This window comes from Nilaparvata lugens, chromosome X, assembly GCF_014356525.2.
Source record: "Nilaparvata lugens isolate BPH chromosome X, ASM1435652v1, whole genome shotgun sequence".
NCBI classification, from domain to species: domain Eukaryota; kingdom Metazoa; phylum Arthropoda; class Insecta; order Hemiptera; family Delphacidae; genus Nilaparvata; species Nilaparvata lugens.
Genome location: NC_052518.1, coordinates 44,300,588 through 44,322,593, shown reverse-complemented (window position 1 = coordinate 44,322,593; position 22,006 = coordinate 44,300,588). Strand labels below are relative to the sequence as shown.

The following is a 22,006-nucleotide window of genomic DNA, read 5'->3' as shown; positions in this document are numbered from 1 at the left end:
AAATACATTTTAAATCAATTATACGACTTATGTACTAAAGTATTTTGATAGAATGAAGAAAAAAATGGCGGCTGAGAATTGTGTCTAGTTTTGTACAGTCACTGTCAAAAGTAAAAATAAAATCTTCTGGAAAACAGACAACATTGCAAAGCTAGAGAGAGATAGCGCTATCTGTTTTGTTGTATGATAGAAAAGGACAACAACAGTATTGTCAATCCTACACTACCATTATAACGTGGAGAGATAGAGTATACTCTAAATCCTTGTGCAAGTATTTGTATCACTTGGAGGGCAAGTTTGGTGCAGTAGCCGCGGTAATTGCAGCTCCAATAGTTTATTCGAGTTGTTGTGACATAGTTATATCTGTGTCCTCTGACATCTGTGGGACTGCCACTCCAAGGAGATTGCCACTTCTTCCAGATTTCCGAATCTGCCCAACGATACAAGTCGTTACGGTTAAAAAGCTCCTAGCTTTTGATGAAGGAAGTGAGGTATCATTGAATTCTATATTGTATGTTGTTCCTGACGATTTTGTAAATATTCAAGTAAATTATAATGATACAGCATGTGTGACATGCCCTTGCTGGCTTATTTAGCAGGATATTGAGCTCACTCCTTATTGAAGAGGGAAAAGCGTTGTTAGATCTGTAGGCTTCCTTGGACGACGGTTCACTGTATCAAGAGATCGAATAAAAAATAGCGACTCCAGAGAGAGAGAGAGAGAGAGAGAGAGAGAGAGATTGATTGATTAATTGCCTTTATTAAGGGCGGACTTAGGACTCCAGGACAACCAAATAACATACAAATGATAACAAAACCAAGATTATAATAAATTAGAAAAAATGAACAGAAAATACAAACTTCAAATTGATAACTAATACAAAATAATTTTGAACAGTAAATCCAAACTTCAAATTGATAATTAATACAAAATAATTTTTACAAGAATTTTTACAAAACTATGCCTATGAAAAAAGTCGATGATAACAATGAAATTTAGAGCTAAAACCCAACTAAAATGTATAACAGTTGAATACAAAATAAAATGTGAAATAGATGAATTCAAGACAAAAAAGATTAAATTACAAAAGACAAGTGACTGGCTACGGAAACTTCTTCAAATATGATTGACAAAAAAACCAAAAATTCACTTAAACGCTTTTTACCATGGGAGATTATTGAAAATATTCTAGTGGTACTAAAATCAACAGGGATGGTCTTCCAAAAGGTCAAGTATTGGAAAATTATCAAGATTATAATAACGAACCTTTTGATTTTGAAAAATATGGCGAATCTTGGGTAGAGATTATCGTCAATTTGGAAATATTTAGTGCATAAGAGGTGTGCTGGAAAACTGATATTACTTTATGCCGTATCAAAGCTGAAAGAGACTGTGCTCAATGACAAATCGTTGGCTTCCACTACTGCTTTGCCAAACATCCAGGTAAATATCTTGCATAAAGATCTTTAGCCGGAAGAATGTTGTAACTATGATGACATCATTCCTATCCAAAAACACCTTAAATTCAATGAATCGCATTACATGGAGGTTCGAGTCAGCGACCTCACCAATTCAGACAGAATGTGGTTCCATCTGGCCAAATGCTACAAAGCACTCATGATAATGATGGATGATTTGCATACCTCCTTACACTGAATATAAATTTAATATGTTCTAAGTGACAGTGAAACAATTACAGTTGTGTCCTTGCATATATGGGAGTATGATAAGAAAGAATTTTGCTATCAAAACCTCCTGCATGAAAAGAGAAACATGGAGTTACTGTTGAATATATAGACCACGGAATGATGATGACTGTGGACCAAACGATTCCTCCATAAAGACTGTGCCAAAGTGGCGATCTGATCACAACTCTGATCATGATTACATAGTTGAAGGGTTTCTGTATGATACCAATGGAGGAGACGAAATCATATTCAACAAAGAAATAGTGAGAAGCCTGGAAAAATTCTACAAAACACTCATGATTATGATGGTAATAAAAGGAAATGACCACAGGGACAACAATAGACGACATATCTATTATGCACTAAATGCAGCCTATTCCTACACTCAAGTATAGACTCGTCTGTTGAAAAAAAAATTGTTTTATCACCTATGTAAATCTATGTTAATAAATTTCTTGTAATGTTTATTTACATCTGTTTTTTCCAAAACTATGAATATCAATTTTTATTATTAAATTTTATTATTTATTTTATATTAGAATTATACTACATTTTTTATAATCAAATCTATTCTTCAATTATTAAAAGCTATAATTTTTCCAGATATCATACTGATTTCACACAGGAATTCGGTAGGTTGAGCTGACAAATGTTTGGTTTCACAGTAGACAGAGAATTTTTTACTTCTGCAATATTCTCTTCCAAGACAGCATGAATTTTTCCAGGCTTCTCACTATTTCTTTGTTGAATATGATTTCGTCTCCTTCATTGGTATCGTACAGGAATCCTTCAACTATGTAATCATGATCAGAGTTGTGATCAGATCGCCACTTTGGCACAGTCTTTCTGGAGGAATCGTTTGGTCCACAGTCATCATCATTCCGTGGTCTATATATTCAACAGTAACTCCATGTTTCTCTTTTAATGCAGGAGGTTTTGATAGCAAAATTCTTTCTTATCATACTCCCATATATGCAAGGACACAACTGTAATATTGTTTCACTGTCACTTAGAACATATTAAATTTATATTCAGTGTAAGGAGGTATGCAAATCATCCATCATTATCATGAGTGCTTTGTAGCATTTGGCCAGATGGAACCACATTCTGTCTGAATTGTTGAGGTCGCTGACTCGAACCTCCATGTAATGCGATTCATTGAATTTAAGGAGTTTTTGGATAGGAATGATGTCATCATAATTACAACATTCTTCCGGCTAAAGATCTTTATGCAAGACATTTACCTGGATGTTTGGCAAAGCAGTAGTGGAAGCCAACGATTTGTCATTGAGCACAGTCTCTTTCAGCTTTGATACGGCATAAAGTAATATCAGTTTTCCAGCATACCTCTTATGCACTAAATATTTCCAAATTGACGATAATCTCTACCCAAGATTCGCCATATTTTTCGAAATCGAAAGGTTCGTTATTATAATCTTGATAATTTTCCAATACCTGACCTTTTGGAAGACCATCCCTGTTGATTTCTGTACTACTAGAATATTTTCAAAGATTTCTCATGGTTAAAAACGTTCAAGTGAATTCCTGGTTTTTTGTCAATCATGTTTGAAGAAGCTTCAATAACGAGTCATTTGTCTTATCGAATCTTGAAAAAAACTTGATATTTCCGAATGTTCTGATGCAATTTTAATAATATATTGGAACCATAATCTTGGCAACAAAACGTAGCGTTGAATTCAGTCTCATACAAAGCAGGTAGTTCGGAGCAGGTAAAGCCATATGGGTGTCTTTTATGTAGAATTTTGAAATTTTTCTTCATCTTTTGCACTGTTATTCATGTTTGTAATCACTGAAATCGCTACTACATCACTGTCGTCTTTGTGATGAATTATTGTCGTCGGGAAGAGGAGTTTTGCAGTGAACTGTAATGAGCAACGGAAGCTACCCTCTTTTTAAACACCATTCTCTTTGCATAGTTTAGTTTCTTCTTGTCCAAAAACGCTACAAAATCAAGCAATGCTTGGTAGCATTTGACATGTGAGTCTACATCAGAAGATGAATTCAAAATGTTGAGTACAACACTTAGAAATCAGAAAATTTCAACAAGATATCTGAACACACCATCACACACTCGTAAGGAACCTTGGATTCTCGACAACGTTCCAACAAGCGTCGCTACTACCGATTGAATTATTTTGTGAGGTCTTCGACCAGTTTGCTATTGGGGGTTGTGTCTATTAAATACTTTTAATTGCACCCTTTAGTGGCTCTAAATACTATCTCACTTGGCAGAGAATTGAAAGCTTCTATCGTGGAGATGGATTTGCAGCAATTTTCTTCACCCACACTGGTTCTCATTCGCTTCTGCAGCAGCTTTCACGTTCGTTCAAATCAGCAGAAGTTTCTGGAGAAGTCTGCCGACCTCTCACTGCGCATGTCTGTTAATTGCTGATTCGGTTAATTGCACTGCAGGCGGATGCTTTGCTGAATTCATGTTTGGATGATTCCATCTGGTCTAGATGGTTTGGAAGTAGAAGTACAATGCAGAGTTGAATCACTGGCCCATTGACCACCGTCCCTGCCCTTCGCTACTACCGATTGAAGGTCTTCGTCCAGTGTATCCGGTCTCACCGAGTCCATTCAGTCTACCGAGTGGCATTTCCTCGATCTCTCAATACCTTTACATAAGATAGCCTTCTCAACACAATGTACTTCATATGAGGCATTCCATGAGAGTCGACATATATATTAGGTGCTTCAACTTTCTCCTATGATATGACTGCACATTGATTGTATATTATGGTTCTGGGATGGTAGACTAGTTGATTTTTGAGCATCATTATTGAATGTTGGAAGCCAAGCAACAAATTTGTCTGATTTTAGAGAGTTGAGCTGACTTGGTTGAAAGGTCGACAATGAAGAGAGTTTTTGATGTCTGCAACATTCACTTCCATGATAGCGAGATCACTTTTCACGATTTCTTTGTTGATTACATTAACGTACAGCGTCCAGTTTCAAGTTGACATTATTAATATAGATTTTCACTACTGTTACATGGTTGAATTGTATAGTTATAACATTATAGTTTAGCCTAATGTGTTACAATATAATTTTTCTTTAGAAAGTAATATAATAGTTTTTCAGTTTTGTTACTAGTCATCAGCACTCCTCAAACTATGATTTTGTTCGTGTTGCCAAATTAATATAAATTATTTGAAAAATAATATTTCTAGTTCTAAGAATATTATATTTTCTAATCTGTATTCAATGGAAAAATTTGTTTTGTAAGGCAATAAATTTGATTGATTGTATGACTAATTATTGTTCTAATTTTGTTTTAGTAATTCACAATTTATTGAATTTTTCGAATAATTACAGTTTTAATTCATCTTTGAATACAGATTTCAGTTAAAGTTTAGTTAATGAATTGAACTTGGCTGAAAAATCATCTTTTGAATACAGCTCAGTGCTGTACTCTTTATAACAGAGAACGGCCCTAGAAATCAGCTGTTGATTCATTGATTTCAAACAGGACCTCTGTAGGTCCATTCACTTCATAAAGGAATTTGTTATTGATGAACATAAACTTCAATGTAGATTATATCTATAGCTAGTGAGCGTCCTATAAAAAATGCTGACATATTGGAAGTGAACATTATTTGCTTTTAAAATACTGTAGTTATATATTTCATCAATATTCAAACATGATTATATATAATTCAGTATGAGATAAAAATGCGAATGATGATAAAAATTACCTCTACAAAATAATGTTTTCATAGAACTTGAACTTTAATGGTTTAAGTTTAATAAGAGAAACCAGCATGAGTTTCCTTTAATTTGAAGTTCATTTCTTTAAGTTTGAATTTTGAGTTACTATCACTTTAATTCTAGTTAACAAAGAGTCTAAGAGTCTATACTTGAGAAGAACACATTAATTGAGATGGGTGACTCTATTCCTTGAAATAAAGCATAAGATATAGCAATGGCTGTGATAACAACACAGATTGAAATCCCGGCAAAGTTTCATCAAAACAACTAATGAGCTTATAACACCACAAGTTCGAAGACTTGCTTTGTGGAGGAAGGGGCTGCCGGTTTCCATCTGCCATACACTACATGGAAGTCTCTGAATCGTTTGAGAACAGGTGACACTAGATGCAGGTCGGATAGGGTTATAGTGAGGATGCAATGTGCCAATGTGCAATCACTCAAAACTATCAACACCTCATGACCTGTCCAAATATGGAAATACATCGCAAGATGGAGGATATTATTTTAGGGAATGACAAAGCAGTTTCTGCGGCTAAATTTTTGAGTAGTATTTGACTCTGTGTGCCCCCAGACACGAAAGAAGGATACTATAGAAAATTCATAAATAATTTTACTCATTCAACAAAACTAAATGTTTCAAAAAGATTAATATGAAAGACCCAGAATACATTACATATTTTGAAAATTGTAAGAATATCCTGATTTTGACAAACAATTTAACCTTACGACGGACGCAAGCAATTTAGCTGTTGAAGCAGTTCTCAGCCAGGACAAAGACAGATAGACCTGCCTTGTACATATGCAAGTAGAACACTTCATGTAACCGAAATGAATTTTTCAACTATTGAAAAAATACTGTTGGAAATAGTTTGGGAAACCAAGTACTTCCGCCCCTATCACCATGTAAGAAAAGTTGAAATATTCACTGACCACAAACCCCTACAATGGATATTCTCTATGAAAGAGCCTAATTCAAAACTATTGAGATTCAAACTAAAATTAGAAGAATTTGATTACGATATGTTGCAAAAAAAAAACAAATCAAAGTGCAGATGCCTTTGAATAATAATAGCACCAACAACCAAAACTCACCCAAATTATATAGTGATATTGATGTTATCATTAACTTCAAATTTCAGACCAATCTCCTTACTTAGTTCAGCATCAAAATTCATCTAACCATCCAGTTATATTGAACAGGAAAAAAATATTTCTGATAATGTCAGTTTGGTTTCAGACAGGATCGGGGCACATCACACGCGTTCTTTGAATTAATAAGGCACTTTAGTGGAAAAATAGGCAACAAAAACAGTTTCCTGATAACATCCCTCGACCTGGCAAAGGCATTCAATTCTATAGACAGAAAAACGCATAAGTCTGACATGCTAGAAAGTAATCCCTTGACTGGTTCAATAGTAACTTAGAAAATAGGTCTCAATAAGTTTCCATCAATGGCATAGAATTCATACAGACAATGTTTCGTAGAAACAAGTAGTTCTATGAATGATGTTACGACATTATTTACACATATTATTATGTGACTTCATCACCATAATACATATATATATATGTATATATTATTAAAAAACAGCCGACATTCAATTTACTAGAGCAAATGAAATGCCTTCATCTTGAGATGTAGGCAACACGCCACGCCAACTAGTTCCTACAAACACTCTACTTATTCGAATGAGATTCTACTTTTCTACTTCTTCGAGTTGGACTCTAATTTTTCGAGTTGTACTGTACTTTTCCAGTCGGACTGTACTTTTTCTAGTTGACCTGTACTTTTCCAGTCGGACTGTAGTTTTTCTAGTTGGACTCTACTTTTCGAGTTGGACTCTACTTGTTCGAATGAGACTCTACTTGTCTACTTGTTCGAGTGAGAACTTGTGTGAGACCGTCTCTTTTAAAACTACTTGTTTGTACGGAACTTTGTCTGTATGAGACTACTACAGTATTTAAGCTCTATTATTTACTATTTAGTTTAAAAGCACTACTTGTCTCTGTGACATGTACGTACCATTATGTTTCAATAAAAATTTGGATTTACATGTTTCAGTACAGGTTAACAACAGGTAATACATTCAATACAACAATAATGTGGTCATGTTATGTGAAAAATAAATTCCCTTACGGTATGTTGTGGTCATAGAAATTTGTGGTGGTGGAATGGCTTACAAATTTAGATTTTATCTAACATTTTTAACCAGAATTCGGCATTGGATTATCAGAAGAATCACTACTATCGCTAGGCCTTACGGTTCGATTTTCTTCAGATAGTGTATCATCACTGGATGAGCATCTCCTGACTGCGATTCTGGGCCAGAAGTACGTTTCATCACTACTTTCAACATTCCTCTCCTGGTTGGATGGTGCAGCACTAGCATTCTCCAATAGTGCGTCACTCTCTGTTTGTCCTTGTCTACAAACATTTTCCCTCGAGACATAGGGAGGAGGTGGACCTTCGCGAGGAGGCAACGAAATTACCTGAAATAACATCATTTATTTAGTTAGCAAATCAATTCTAATTTGTGTATAGTGAGGTCCACGTTATAATGACAGTATTTGATTAACCTTCTATCCTTGGTTCTATCCTTGTCTATAATGTTGTAATGTTATAAATGCAATACGTTTTCTAAGACCTGGCATGTGATAAATAAATCAATCAATCAATCTATCATTCGAAAAAGCATATAGCACTATCCTTTTCTAGCTTCGCAAAGTTGCCTGATCGTTTTTCAACAATGTAAAAATACAATCAATTCCCAAAATATTCAATTTTAAATTAAAAAAAATATTAATTAATGATAGAAGAATATATGTTCTTGACGAATAAAATATAATTATTTCAACAAAAATTAACAGTTAATATAACATCAGATATACTGGTATCAGCTATTCTATATAGAAGGCAGTGGCTCGGCAACGCTGTTATCCTATCTTTCTCCACTGTCATTATAACGTGGACATCACTGTACTTTTACTGAATACGTTCTGCTCACAATTTATTATTAAAGAATTGAAAAATATATTTTCATCACGAATAAAATATAATTGAATATTTTTTTAACAAGAATGAACAGTTAATATTACTTCAGATATACCGGTATCAGCTATCCTCTATAGAAGGCAGTGGCAAGACAGAGAATTGGCAATGCTGTCCTCCAATCATTTTCTACTGCCATTATAACGAGGAACTCTTTAATAAAGATGATGTGGAAAGCGAAAAGGGACCAGTTGTCGGTAGAGTAAAATGTTCAGGGAGACAATAATAGACTAGGGTCAAAAATATCGATTTAGAATTTTCAATCGATTGTCATGCAGTAACATTTCCTTTGTTGATCAGAATCGATTGAAAAGTCGACTTTTTCGTCGATTATATGAACATAGTCCAGTTATAACATTGTCCTGTTTTTATGTTTGAATAGGCATAACTCAGTCATTTTTAAAGATATTAATCTGAATATTTTTTTTAAATTGTTCTTTATAGTCTCCTTTATTGAGGAAAAATGATATCTCAAATTTGATTTTTTGAGACAACTGGTCCCTATTTGCTTTCCACATCACTTATAGTTTTTTTTTTTTAATACGTTCTGCCCGCCTTCATTCAGTATTTCTGAGTCAATATCTACGGTTTAAAGCCCGCCGCAAAGTGAATCCAGCCCAATCCACGCCTGGGAAGTTTTGTAAAAGCGTGGACCGTGAACCTGGGTTGACATTGCTGAACAGACCCAACCCAGCGTGTAACTTTCGTGTAGATTTCGTGGATTGCACTTTGCGGCAAGCCTTATTTTTATGTTGATTGTCTCAAATCTTCTCAATACAATCCCATGTTTTAGTGATGAAAAATAACACAAAAATACCTCAGAGTAGGGTGGAGGCTCCACAGGATGTCCCACAAATTGTACTCCATTATTTATGTTGTAAGTTACAAGGCAGTTCAAGCCTGATGAACGGTTGAGGTACAAGTCCAAGTCATAAATCTGTGGAAAATATAAAACAAAACCTATAATGTAACAGAGCTTCCCAAAAATTATATTTCTATTAACAACACAATCTAATCTGTAACTGGCATAATTTTACAAGAATTGATAAATCCATGGTGAATAGTAAATTTAATCTTTGCAATGGATATTTGAAAAAAATGCCTATTCACTACCGCTATGATAAAAATCTTGAGTACAAATGAATAATTATTATGAACATCTTTAAAATGTGAGTTCCCAACACAAAACCGTAATTTATTTCAATAAAATAATCTGAGTTTATCAGAGATTGACAATAACCGAAACCGGCCTTTCTAAGTATCAATAAATCTGTGGTTTTTGACAATTTCTTAGTCTCTTTCATTCAACAAAAATTATATGTCTATTAACAACACAATCTAATCTGTAACTGGCATAATTTTACAAGAATGGTAAATAAATAAATAAATCCATGATGAATAGTAAATTTAATCTCCCATGGATATTTGAAAAAAATAATGCCTATTCACTACCGCTATGATAAAAATCTTGAGTACAAATGAATAATTATTATAAACATCTTTAACATGTGAATTCCCAACACAAAAACGTAATTAATTTCAATAAAATAATCTGAATACTATTAATAAACCACATTAGTTCAAATCTGTTTTCAAACTTCTTTAGTTTGTTGACTACAGTTTTGATAAAAATGTTGACTACAAATGCATTATTATGCACAAATGTTAATACTCAACACAAAAATGTAATCTATTTTAACAAAATTAATAGGCCACATCAGTTCAAGTTTTTTTCACAAAATAAAACAGAGATGAGCGGTACTACCTTCTTCAGTTAATCAAGCTACGTACAGCCGTAAGCCCCACGAACACACGCATTTCAATCTTCATCAGCTGGTGAAATGCTTATTATATCTGTATTTGTGAAGAAACAGTAGGATACAGATATAAGTATAGCACCAGCTGATAAAAAGCGAAATACATGTGTTCGTGACGCTCAAGTCTGTACGCACCTGTAGAATACAAAAAGTAGTACAAATATAATTTACTATTCATTGTCATAGGCCTGGTTTCCAGGACACTCATTAAATCTGCAGGTTTAACGTTCCATCAGATTTAATGAGTATCCTAGAAATCTGGCCTTAATCTTATTACTAGTCGGATAATATGTAGTATGTATCATCTTATAAATGAAATGAAAATATACATTAATTCAGATTTTATTTTGTTATCCTTTATTATTTATGCAAGTTTAGTCTGGAATCTTTTGTTATCCTTATTATTTATGCAAGTTTGGCTGAGATCTTACCTCGGTTTCTAGACGGTGGTGGAGACTGAGAGGATTCCGTAGATGATATGGATAACGCAGTTGGTTATTCACATTGTTAGGCCGACTACGTCTATCAGTAACTGGATACCGAGCACTAAGAACCGTTCGCTTCATGTGAGTCCTGCATATTGTAACAACCAATATGGTAACTACCAGCATAAAAGCGATTGCACTACCTGCAAAATAAAATAATATATTAATAAAATAAACTATAATAATATAATCATTACATAATATAATAAACAACTTCGATCAAGAAAAACCGTTGCAATGTGAATTAAAACCATGTAAGTAAGAGAACCTGCAGCCTGCAGCTGCTTAGCAAACTGAGCTCAAAAGTAGACTATAGGCCACGCCCATCAATGGTATGAGATCACTAGGAATATCTTCTCTAATGCTATTTCCTCATTTTCATTCAATCAATTACGCTGGATGAAACCCTTACAAGTCTAAGTTAGACATTAGCGATTAGTAACAATTTATGAATATTAACATTAACCACTTTAGGCATACAGAAAGGGAACAGAAGGATAAATTTCAACTGAAATAAGACCGTATTTTGAACTGATAAAGCTCGGAGTAAACCTTTTCCAATGCTGTTTTTTTTTCTGAATATGTTGAATTAAACATTGATTTCAAGTCAAACTTTAACTTTAATAGATATATTCTAAATTTGACTAAGAAGTGCTTAAAACTGCAATCATCAATAGATAATTATTTGAGCTTAAAAAAGAATAGCTTATAGCCGCATATCATAACATATCTCATCATAGCAAATTTAATTATAATTTGTTATGGGTAATTATTATCCATTTTTTCATGTCAATGAATTTTATTTTTTACCAATAAAGATCTTGTAAATAATAAGAAACCTATTTCCAGTATTGCAATCAAGAAAATAATTAAATTATGAATTACAACGAGAAGACTTCGTTTTTACCAACTGTTCATACGGTATCCTATTATAATAAGCGAGCAATTTCTCGAACTAAATTTTAGTTTTAGTACATTCATTTCAAAGTTCATCAAATCAATTCAACTTGTAATATAAGCAGAAGTCAAAGATAAATTAATTCTGTAAATTAATTAATTAAATTATGAATAAATTAACTAATCCTATAAATTCAGTAACTCAAAAGTCGTCTTTCTTGCATGCATCACAAGCACGTGACATAACAATCGACGTGGGAACATTCAACGGAAACAACCGATTGTTAACGAAGTTAGCCGATGTTAGAGTAGTAGCCACGCCTACCGGTCCGTTTCTGCTGCAATCTCTATTCTGGACTTCAGTTCCATGGTTTTCTCACTTCCATGATTAAACCCTATTTAGAGTATCACATACTATTTATTAATAAATTTCTCATTAGAAATATATGAAAAATATTTTTGAATGATTTAAAAATAAATTTCCATAATTGGGATTGAATATTTTGTTAGTTAATTATATTTCTACATTGTTAAAAAACGATTTGGCAAAGTTGTAGAGCTAGAAAATGTGCCTTATCAAATGATAGACATGGATATCAACACCAATTTAATAAAATACTGTCATTACAACGTGGACCTCACTGAAGAGATTAGAATCCAAACAAATCGTCTCAAGCCAAATTGAGAAAATAAATTTACCGATGACAATGTAGATTGTGGTCTGCAGAAAGTGGATATCATTCAATCGTTGTTGATCAGCAGAAGATATTCCGTTGTCACTGTCGATATATGCTGAAAAACAATAAACATGATATTAAAATTAGGAATATATGTAGTCACAACTAGATTACTCAAATACAATGACAATATCAAATAAGGTTGACTATGAACATACACGGCTTAACACATTTCATTTTATTGATTTCAATCTAAAGATACATTTCATGGAATGCTCCAGAATCTATTTATTATGTGGCTTTTTGACAATTTCTTAGTCTTTTTCATTCAAGTCAAATCTTCATTTATAATACAGATATTTCCAGAAATATGCACTATTCAATATTTCTTAGTCTTTTTCATTCAAGTCAAATCTTCATTTATAATAGAGATATTTCCAGAAATATGCACTATTCAATACATCATGGAATGTCCCAAAAATTATTTAACTATCCCAATAATAAAAATAAATCATTTGTCACTGGCTTGTGCACATTTGATTGTACATTTCAATAAACATCAAATATAATATGAGCTTAGGAACAGTTGCATTGGACTACGAATAAAATTTTACATAAGTTCTGACCGATTAAAAACATATTGGTGAAACGAAAAATTATCAAGCCAATGGTTATTGAGATAATACAATAGTTTCTGGTACATAAATGAAATGTACCGAATACTTGTAATCAAATCTAGAAGTTTTGATTACTTCAATTGAAATGTCCATTAACAAGGATGTCAATCAGAAGTGATCATAAGGTGGGCCGTCCACTAGAACAGTTTTCGTCCGAACTAGCATCGGCCGAAAACTACCGAACGCGACCGAACGGTCCCCCAACAAAGAAAGAAGTAGATGCTCGTCCATTGCAACAGGTTCATACGGCCGATCAATTTTTTGATCCGAATTGAATGGGATTTTCCGGCTCTATACGGCCGAACTAACTTGTCGAGCTGAGACAACCAAGTGTTCCTAACCTAAAATTGTTTCACAGTCTTGTTTGTTTTTTGAAGTTGTTCTGTTGTATAAAGTTGTAACTATGGACAATGAGAAGTTGATAAGTTTGATTCAAGAGCATGTTTCATTGTGGGATATGCGAGACAAAAGGTATCACCGTTGTGATATTCAAAGGAATCTGTGAACAAAGATTGCTTAATAATGAATCAATCTAGCAATTTCATTGCTAATAATGAAAAATCTAGTGGATATTTGTTGAAGGTAAGATTATTGTAATGAATAACTAATTTAGTGGATATTTGTTTATTCAATTTTCAAAATCTCAATACAATCAATGTTTATGAAAAATTTTGTTGGCTATGATAGTAGTTAATTCAATAATTGGCAACTAGACTGACGTAAACGGTTGCAATGGACGACCATATGCGGCCGAATTAACAGCTGGCAGATTCGTCCGATCCAACGGCCGAACGGATCGGTTGAATACGGTTCCAGTGGACGGTTACACTAACTCAATAATCCCAAGAGCCAACTCGACGAGATACAAAATTGGCTCTGCCCTTCTCGATAGTTCAATATCAAAGTCATATCTGTTGACGTGAAGAAATTTGAACTGTGATGACCATTCGGCCACAAAGATAATTAACAAAATATGCTGAAAGACTTGATTTATTACGTGAGTTATAATATTGTAGTTTTTATTAGATATTTATGATAACTTATCTGATGTACTGTTGAAACAATTTGTTTATTCTATATATATTCGTATGGTCAGGGGAAAAACATAATAGGTACTCCTCACTATAGAAGAGACGTCAAGAAAAATTAAAATCATATGCTTGCCAGTTGAGTAGCTTTGTCAATAAATAAATAAAATAAAAATAAAGTTACATGAAAACACTATACAGTGTTCTAAACTTTTAGATTGGTACTTGCAGGTCTCTCAGCCACTGGAGAGCATCTGGACTAAGAGTAAGGAAACCTGCAGCCCCAGTTGAGAAACTATATAGTGGGCACTCATCGGTAATATGGTGGAGCGTTTGCATTCCACCGCACTCACAATCTGCTGACTCCGCAAGACCCCATTTATGAATTGTCGCTTTTACCCTACTGCAACCAGTCCTTACCCTATTTAGGCGCACCCATGTTTTCCTAGGCAGAGAGAAACCCGTCGGGAGGGCAGATACGTTGATTCTATCTCTATTCTCACCTCCCAACAGTTGACATCGCTCTTGCCATACAGTCAAGGCTTGCTGGTTACTCATTCTGCTGCTCAGCCATGGGGGTTGTTAGCGGGATTTCAGTCTCAGAACTGGTTGAGGGTCGAGAAATTGATGAATGGGGAGAGACTGATTTCTATCTATCTGATCCCATAATCTACTGGTAGATTTTGAGCGACGGAGATCTGGCGGTTCAATGTGCGAGAGTGCAGGTAGCCAACGTTTATTCTATTATTCATACTATTTGTAAGGTTTTCTTTTTTCCGAATAAAGCTGAATTCACTCACAACATTTACTGTGAAAATATAATTGCCACTAGTTCTAGATGGACTATCCCACTCAGCCCGGTGAAGTATGAATAATCCCATTACAACTTATAGGAATTATACTTTCACTGTTCAATGTTGTGTGCGAAACCATCTTTAATTTTCATTCCAAATGGAAAATATTGATCCATTCACAAGAGACTTTTTTGTAAAAAAGGACGATTAAAAAGAAACTGAGCAGAATTACATAAAGTACAATATTTTTGTTTCGACTGTAAGTACACAGTCACTAGTTTTGAGGAGACATTCAGCATATTTTTTAAATTACAGTTGGAATATTCTGGAAATATTATACTCACGTTTATGAATTTCTGAGCAACAAGCGAGTCTGACAGTGGCTGTGCAATTAGCATCAATGAACTGCTGACAACACCATGAAACTGGAATACATCTTCCATCACATGTTAGCTTTCCTTGACAAGGCGACGTCCCTAGAAAAAAAAACTCCATTGAAAAAAGTTCTTATACTTTCTGAATATAAAATAAAACAAAACTTTTAATTCGCAATACAAACAATTGAGGGTCCTGCCAAACCCGATTTATATCTATTCAAGAGATATTGTTTATTGTTTTTGAAGGGACGGATTCAAGGATCCAAAGGTTCAAAGAACCCCACACGTCAACCGAAGTTTATTGTGTTCCCAAGTAATACGTTAGTTAGGCAAACCAATACCTATGAAGAGATAAGGAAAATTCTCAGCATCCACTGAGAATCGCATTACAAAAAATCAATGAACTAATGACTGGTTGGGCGGTAATAGTTGGCGAATAATTGATATGCGAAATGGACTATATTGCATACAGTTTACAACAATATATTAAAAAAAAGAATGATTTACCCGTTAGTCGGTCAGGGTAAGGGTATATGTGACTGTACTACCTGCAGGGTTCCAGAATAAGCGAATTATACATGGTGGTAGAGAATTAGCGTAGAGTTGTTTCTTTGTTGAGATTGGATTTACAACTAATGTATTATTCAAGGAAAGAATTAAAGTATCCTGACGGTGGCTATCTTTTCTTGCCTACCGGTCAGATAAGCCTCTATCGCTGTCCTCTACAATGACATGTTCAAACAAGTTGTGTTTAATTTAAGAATGGTTTCTAGTGAAACGAACAATTAAATAAATGAAATTGATGGTGGTGAGGATGTGGTCCGTTTCATTAAGGCTGTGCAAAGGCTAAAAATAAACTTTCTAGTCGTGATATTTCTCAAAGTTTCTCGATTTTTATATCATCAAGCTATCAAAATGAAAAAGTTTTCTCAGGAAAACATTTTTTTTCCGATCATTACTTTTTGAGATATGAGCGCCTGAAGTTTGAATTTTTGGGAAGGAACATTTCAAATTCCGTAAGATATAAATCCATGAGATTTAGAGGATGTCTTCATGGTATTGTTGATCTAGTAAAACAAAAATTTTCTGAAAATATCAGTTTCTGAAAAAGTTATTCAATTTACCAAAAATAACTCAACTAAAAGTTATTTCTGGTTATTTTTAGTAAATTGAATAACTATCTTAAAAATTGATATTTTGAGAAAATTTTTGTTTTACTTGATCAACAATACCATGAAGAATCAATCCATCCTCTAAATCTCATGGATTTATCTCTTACCGAATTTGAAATTTTTCTGTCCCAAAAATTTAAACTTTAGGCGCTCATATCTCAAAAAGTAATGATCAGAAAAAAATGTTTCCCTGAGAAAACTTTTTCATTTTGATAGCTTGATGATATAAAAATCGAAGAACTTTGTAAAATATCACGAGTAGAAAGTTTATTTTTAGCCTTTGCACAGCCTTAAATCACAAAGATTGCGCTTGGCTGGTCATGTTGAGAGAATGGCAGAGCAACGAATGCAAAGAGCAATTTATAAGGCCAGGATGGAAGGCAGAAGACGACAGGGGACACCACGCAACCGATGAAGTGGAGGATGATCTCCTTAAGATGGGGATAATAGCATGGAGACGAAAGACTGTGGCCGTTATGTGTGGAGGGCTCTTGTGCGAGAGGCTAAAGCCATAGAGAAACAATAGGATAAGTAGATATCTCATGGTATAGGGCGTTTATGTCGCAACTTTTACTGTTATCTCAAGCCGATAGTCCACGTAGTTCTTTCCCGTGAAGCTTTATGACGCTGGTAGTCTCTCATATTGTGCCGTTCATACACTCTTACCCGGTCAAAACGGTAAAAACCGCCAATAATCGACAGTAATCGGCTTGAGATAACAGTAAAAGCTGCGACATAAACGCCCTATACCATGGGATATCTACTTATGCTATTGTTTCTCTATGGTTATATTGAGATAATTATGATTGAGCACTGATATGTGCATTCATTCATTTATTTATACTTCAATGCATTTTCAAATAAATTGAATTTGAATTATGAACTGTTCTGTAGCAACAGTCTTATGGAGTACAGCGCTGCCAGATTTCAAAGAATCCCGAGATCCTGTGGAATAATTGTGAGAGAAAGAGCGCAAAAGAGTATGGGTCTTTTTGATAGAATCGGCATAAAAACGGCAACCGTGTGCTCCTATTGTTCTATTGAACATTGACTCCGTGCTGCAAACTAAGGTTTCATGTTTCTTTACATTCTACACACAAAAATGCCAAAGGTTAGTTTAGTATTGAATTTTCAGTTTGTCTTACTCCGTCTTATCAATTTATCATCAGCACCACCAACTTCAGATTACCTGAGAGAACATATTTTTAAAAAAAGAGAGAGAGAGTGACTTACCACAATTTCGTTCAGATTCATCCTCCCCATCAGCACAGTCTAGCCTTCCATCACAAACATATCTTTGATGAATACATGTTTCTGAGTTACATGAAAAATGGTTTTTACCGCAATGACCTTTTCCTAAAAAAAAATGAATTCAGAAGAGTTTATATTAGAATAGAACATGTCTTGTAGTATAATGTGACATCCTTATTATAATGTGATGTCGCTTATTTAAACTCATCAAAATAAATAGGTGGAATCAATTTGGAAAGTTAATTTTCACACCTATATCTCATAAAATATTCATTCATAATTTAATGGTATTCAATTGATATTGACATGAGGATGAATTTTATTCAGTTTTAAAATAGCTGTATATTCTGACTTGAAAATCTTCAACTTGATTCGAAAAACACCATTATCTTTTAGTAGGTTAATTCCATGCTGAATAAAAGCAGTTTCTAATCAGCAATAACAGTAAATGACATTTGAAAAAGTTGACAGAATCGTCAAACCAGCTGCAGAGTGATTTATGTCGAAAATCAGCATGGCTTGAATAGAGGTAGTAGCCGATGACTGTCTCACTGAATCTGACCGTCGTATTCATATGGGATGTCAAAAAATACACGAATAACATGTAATCGAAAAATAATTCCGTAAATAAGTGATTCTGTTCAAAGACTTTCATCAGCAAAAGACGTGCCTTGCTTCAGAAATCAAATGATAAATTATGATAATTAATATTTTCTTGCATCTGATTCATCTTATTTCTTTATTCCTTGATCTATATTGATCACACACTTATTTCTAAATTCATCACTTTCAAGTGAATGTCTTAATTCATTAACTTCACACAATAATAACTATATCTAAATAATTATTTATTTAAAGCTGGAACACTAAAATCTAAGGGTATGATCACATTGGATGCGTGTATGTGCAAGTGCACGTCAGAAATCATGCATGAGCCGAGAAACAAAATGTGGAAAGAGCCATTGAAACAATTGCGACACGTCAGTGTGTGTTTGTGTTCCTATTGATCCTTCCACATTTTGTATCTTATCTGCGCGTTTGGTTATGCATGACCAAGCGTGCGCAATGTGATCATATCCTTATTGATTCAGTTTTTCAACTTATTAGTTAAACTGTGCTCCATAAGTATTTTTCTCAATTATTCAAAGGTTATCATTATTGGGCTATTAAAATTCACGTACGTCAAACTGATTTTCCAAAATTCCAAACACAGTAAACACAGAATACGTGATCCTAGTATGACATTGAATAAGCGCAAGTGAATTTGTGAACTGGTAATTAGCAATTTAAAAAGGATTCATTACATTTTCACGCACACAAGCGCTAACTGAATGCTGTCGTTTCCTACCGCGAACAGAGTACCATAAATGGTTACAGTATAAATAGTAATAAAAATAAAAATCTCAGTACCCGTTTTTAAATTATTTAATCACAACATGTTTCAACATTGATGCCATTTTCAAGTGATATCACAGAAAAGAGACAATGGTTACAGTAACTTACTATTATTAATTTTCAGGAAGAAATGTTTCTGAAGGGTGACATTGGTAGATGGTAAGCTAGCCATGCAAGTATAGTTCCCAGCATCAATTTCTTCTAGGGCGTCCATGTATAGATTCAAAGAGTTTGTCTTCAATAGTTTATGGTTCCAGTTTTCATACCTAGAATAGAAACTAATCAATCAAATCAAATCACTTTTTATTGTCAGAAACACTTTCACATGTTAAAACAATCGTCAAACAAACATTTACACCAATCAATATGTCTAAAGTCATAAAACACTTTTAATTATAGGTAAGTATTGAAGGCGTGCTACTTAAAAGATATTGTATTAAGGCTATGCAAAGAATTCCTCAACTGAATAGAGGCATTTTTGTAGAAGAATAGCTTTGATAGATCTTTTAAATTCTTCGATTTCTAGATGCCTGGTCTCTAGAGGAAGTTTATTGAACAGTTTTATAGAAGTAAATTGCCAGTTTGTCTGAGTGCCAGTATAACGGTGTGAATCTACTCTCACGTCCTCCCTGTGTCTAGTACAATAATTATGTGTATATCACTATTTATAACATATTTGCCCACATTCTTCCTCATGTAAATCAAACACACATATAGTGATGGAAGAGTCAACACACCTAATCCTTGAAAGAGAGGTTTACAACTTGCAAGCGGTGGTGCATGGCAAATAATTCTAAGAGCTTTTTTTGTAATTTAAAAAGTGTAACAGCCGTAGAGCAATTTCCCCATAGCTGGACACCATAAGCTAAGTGACTATATATGTGCGCATAATAGACACTCATTAAGACATCATGCTCGACAATATTGCTTAGTCTACGCAAAAGAAATATCCCTTTACTGAGCTTACCAGATGTATAATCTATGTGACATTTCCAGTTCAAGTTAGTGTCCAGCATAAGACCTAAGAATTTCAGAGAACCCAAGCAAGTAAACCTCGTATTGAAACTAAATTGGAGGTCACTGGTTTTTAACGAGTTGAGACTCAGATTATTGGAAGCACACCAGTCTTCAATAGTCAATGTGCTTCTCTCAAGCACTGCATTAATATGCTGTTCATCAGTACCACTGACTTTCAAGTGTCTAAAAATCAAGTCCTAAAATTTATTTATTTCAAATAAACCCAATTTTCCGATAAACTGGATTATTTTCATGGTACTGAACAATCCATTACCCAGTATTGAATGAATCCTTGACTTATTCTAAAATTATTAATCATTTTTATAATAGTATAATTTTTATTCACACACGGTGTCCCACCAAGAGGTTTACACGTTCAAGTTTATATTACGTGCCCATTCATGCACCGAACTTTTCAAATTTTACACAGTTTACAAAGTAGGTTGTAAAAATATAAAAATATTCTAGGAAAATTTCAGCTCCCTAACCTCCGTAGAAACAAAATGGCGTCAGTAGTTTTTCCAAGAAGCGAATTGGAAAATTTTCAATAAGCCGCCATTTTGTTCCTACGAAAATTAGGGAGCTGAAATTTTCCCAGAATATTTTTAGAACCTACTTTGTAAACTGTGTAAAATTTGAAAACGGTCGGTGCTTGAATGGCCACTTAATATAAAATTAAACGTGTAAACCTCTTCGTAGGACACCATGTATAATGTAGCACATAGCTTCTATGCAACTCTATTTACGTTATTCCTTTTTAATAAATGTGAGATCCTCGAATTTTGCTTTGTTCCCTTCGGTTGGTATGATATTATGTTCTGGGGTAATGCCACTAAGATTGGAAAGGTGATTATGCAGAAGTGAGCAATTAGAATAATGAGTAGAGCTGATAGAATTGCCAACTGTAAGCCACTTTTTTGAGCTTAGCACTCTTACATTGATAAACCTGTATATCTGCAGTAGCCTGATACACACTCATAGATGTAGGGAGACGCTCCAGTGCACACCAAACGTTCATGGAATCAAAACTCGACATTTATAATCAATATTCAATAATATTCATAATCAATATTCCCTTTGACCGCCTGGAAAGGCTGAGATCCAGTCATTCGATTATGATTGTACGTTTATTTAATAAGTTGCCCTTCACGTTTAGAAACATGGACCCCAGAGAGTTCAGAAATACTTACTATATTTAGGAGGCTCTGTTTTAATCCTTTTAAGAAGCTGAAGAGTTTCTTCAGCAGCCAGAATCCTACATACAATGCTCTACAGCGGCTGAAACCATGTAGGCAGAATGTCATGAATTGACAGACTGGTTGACTTGGATCGATTTTATCAGTAGCCGTTCCAATTTTTGACGTTATCTTATTCATCTAAATATGCCCACGGATCAAGAAAATACTTGGCTGGTACAAGCTGGGGATGCAGTGTGAAGGCTCTGAAAACATCTAGCCTGGCACTAGTATATAGTGCAGCAGAATACTGTTCATCAGTACGGGAGCACAGCACTCATACTAAGAAAATAGACATCACCCTGAATGAGACGATAAGGAAAATAAGTGGTACCATAAGACCCACTGAAACTGAGTGGTTGCCTGTCCTATGCAACATTGTTCCACCAGCATTGAGAAGAAAAGAAAGGATTTATCAGTTGATGAACCGCTTATCCTCCAGACAAGAGCTGCCACTGATGAAGGATATGCTGAATCCACCCCTTAAAAGATTGAGGTCTAGGCATTATCTCCGACTGACAGAAGTTGAGAGACAAGATATTATAGAATTGTGGCGGAAGGAATGGTTTCAGGTCAACATTAAGAATAAGACGTTGGTGGAAGACCCATCTGTGCCTTTGCCTGGAATAGATTTGAAAAGGAAACTTTGGTGCAGGTTGAATCGCTTTCGTACATCTGCAGGCAGGTGTGCTCAAGCACAGACTACTTGGG

General features: G+C 34.3%; 1 protein-coding gene across 1 annotated transcript; it reads right to left on the bottom strand.

Moving 5' to 3' along the window:
- Positions 1-3,105: 3,105 nt before the first annotated feature.
- On the bottom strand, positions 3,106-19,326 carry LOC111050906 (low-density lipoprotein receptor class A domain-containing protein 3-like). Its single transcript, XM_039441398.1, has 7 exons — positions 19,152-19,326; positions 17,631-17,753; positions 15,193-15,324; positions 12,372-12,464; positions 10,722-10,918; positions 9,291-9,410; positions 3,106-7,914 (listed from the first exon to the last, which is right to left on the bottom strand). The coding sequence occupies exons 1-7, from the start codon at positions 19,255-19,257 to the stop codon at positions 7,630-7,632; spliced, it is 1,056 nt and encodes a 351-aa protein (XP_039297332.1). The 5' UTR covers positions 19,258-19,326; the 3' UTR covers positions 3,106-7,629.
- Between the last annotated feature and the right edge of the window lie 2,680 nt (positions 19,327-22,006).

Coding starts and splice junctions, on each gene's coding strand:
- LOC111050906 (XM_039441398.1), bottom strand. CDS start 19,257: ATGGACGCCCTAGAAGAAATTGATGCTGGGAACTATACTTGCATGGCT. Junction 17,754..19,151: donor CTTCCTGAAAATTAATAATA/GTAAGTTACTGT, acceptor ATTTTTTTTTAG/GAAAAGGTCATTGCGGTAAA. Junction 12,465..15,192: donor TTGCTCAGAAATTCATAAAC/GTGAGTATAATA, acceptor ATTGTTTTTCAG/CATATATCGACAGTGACAAC.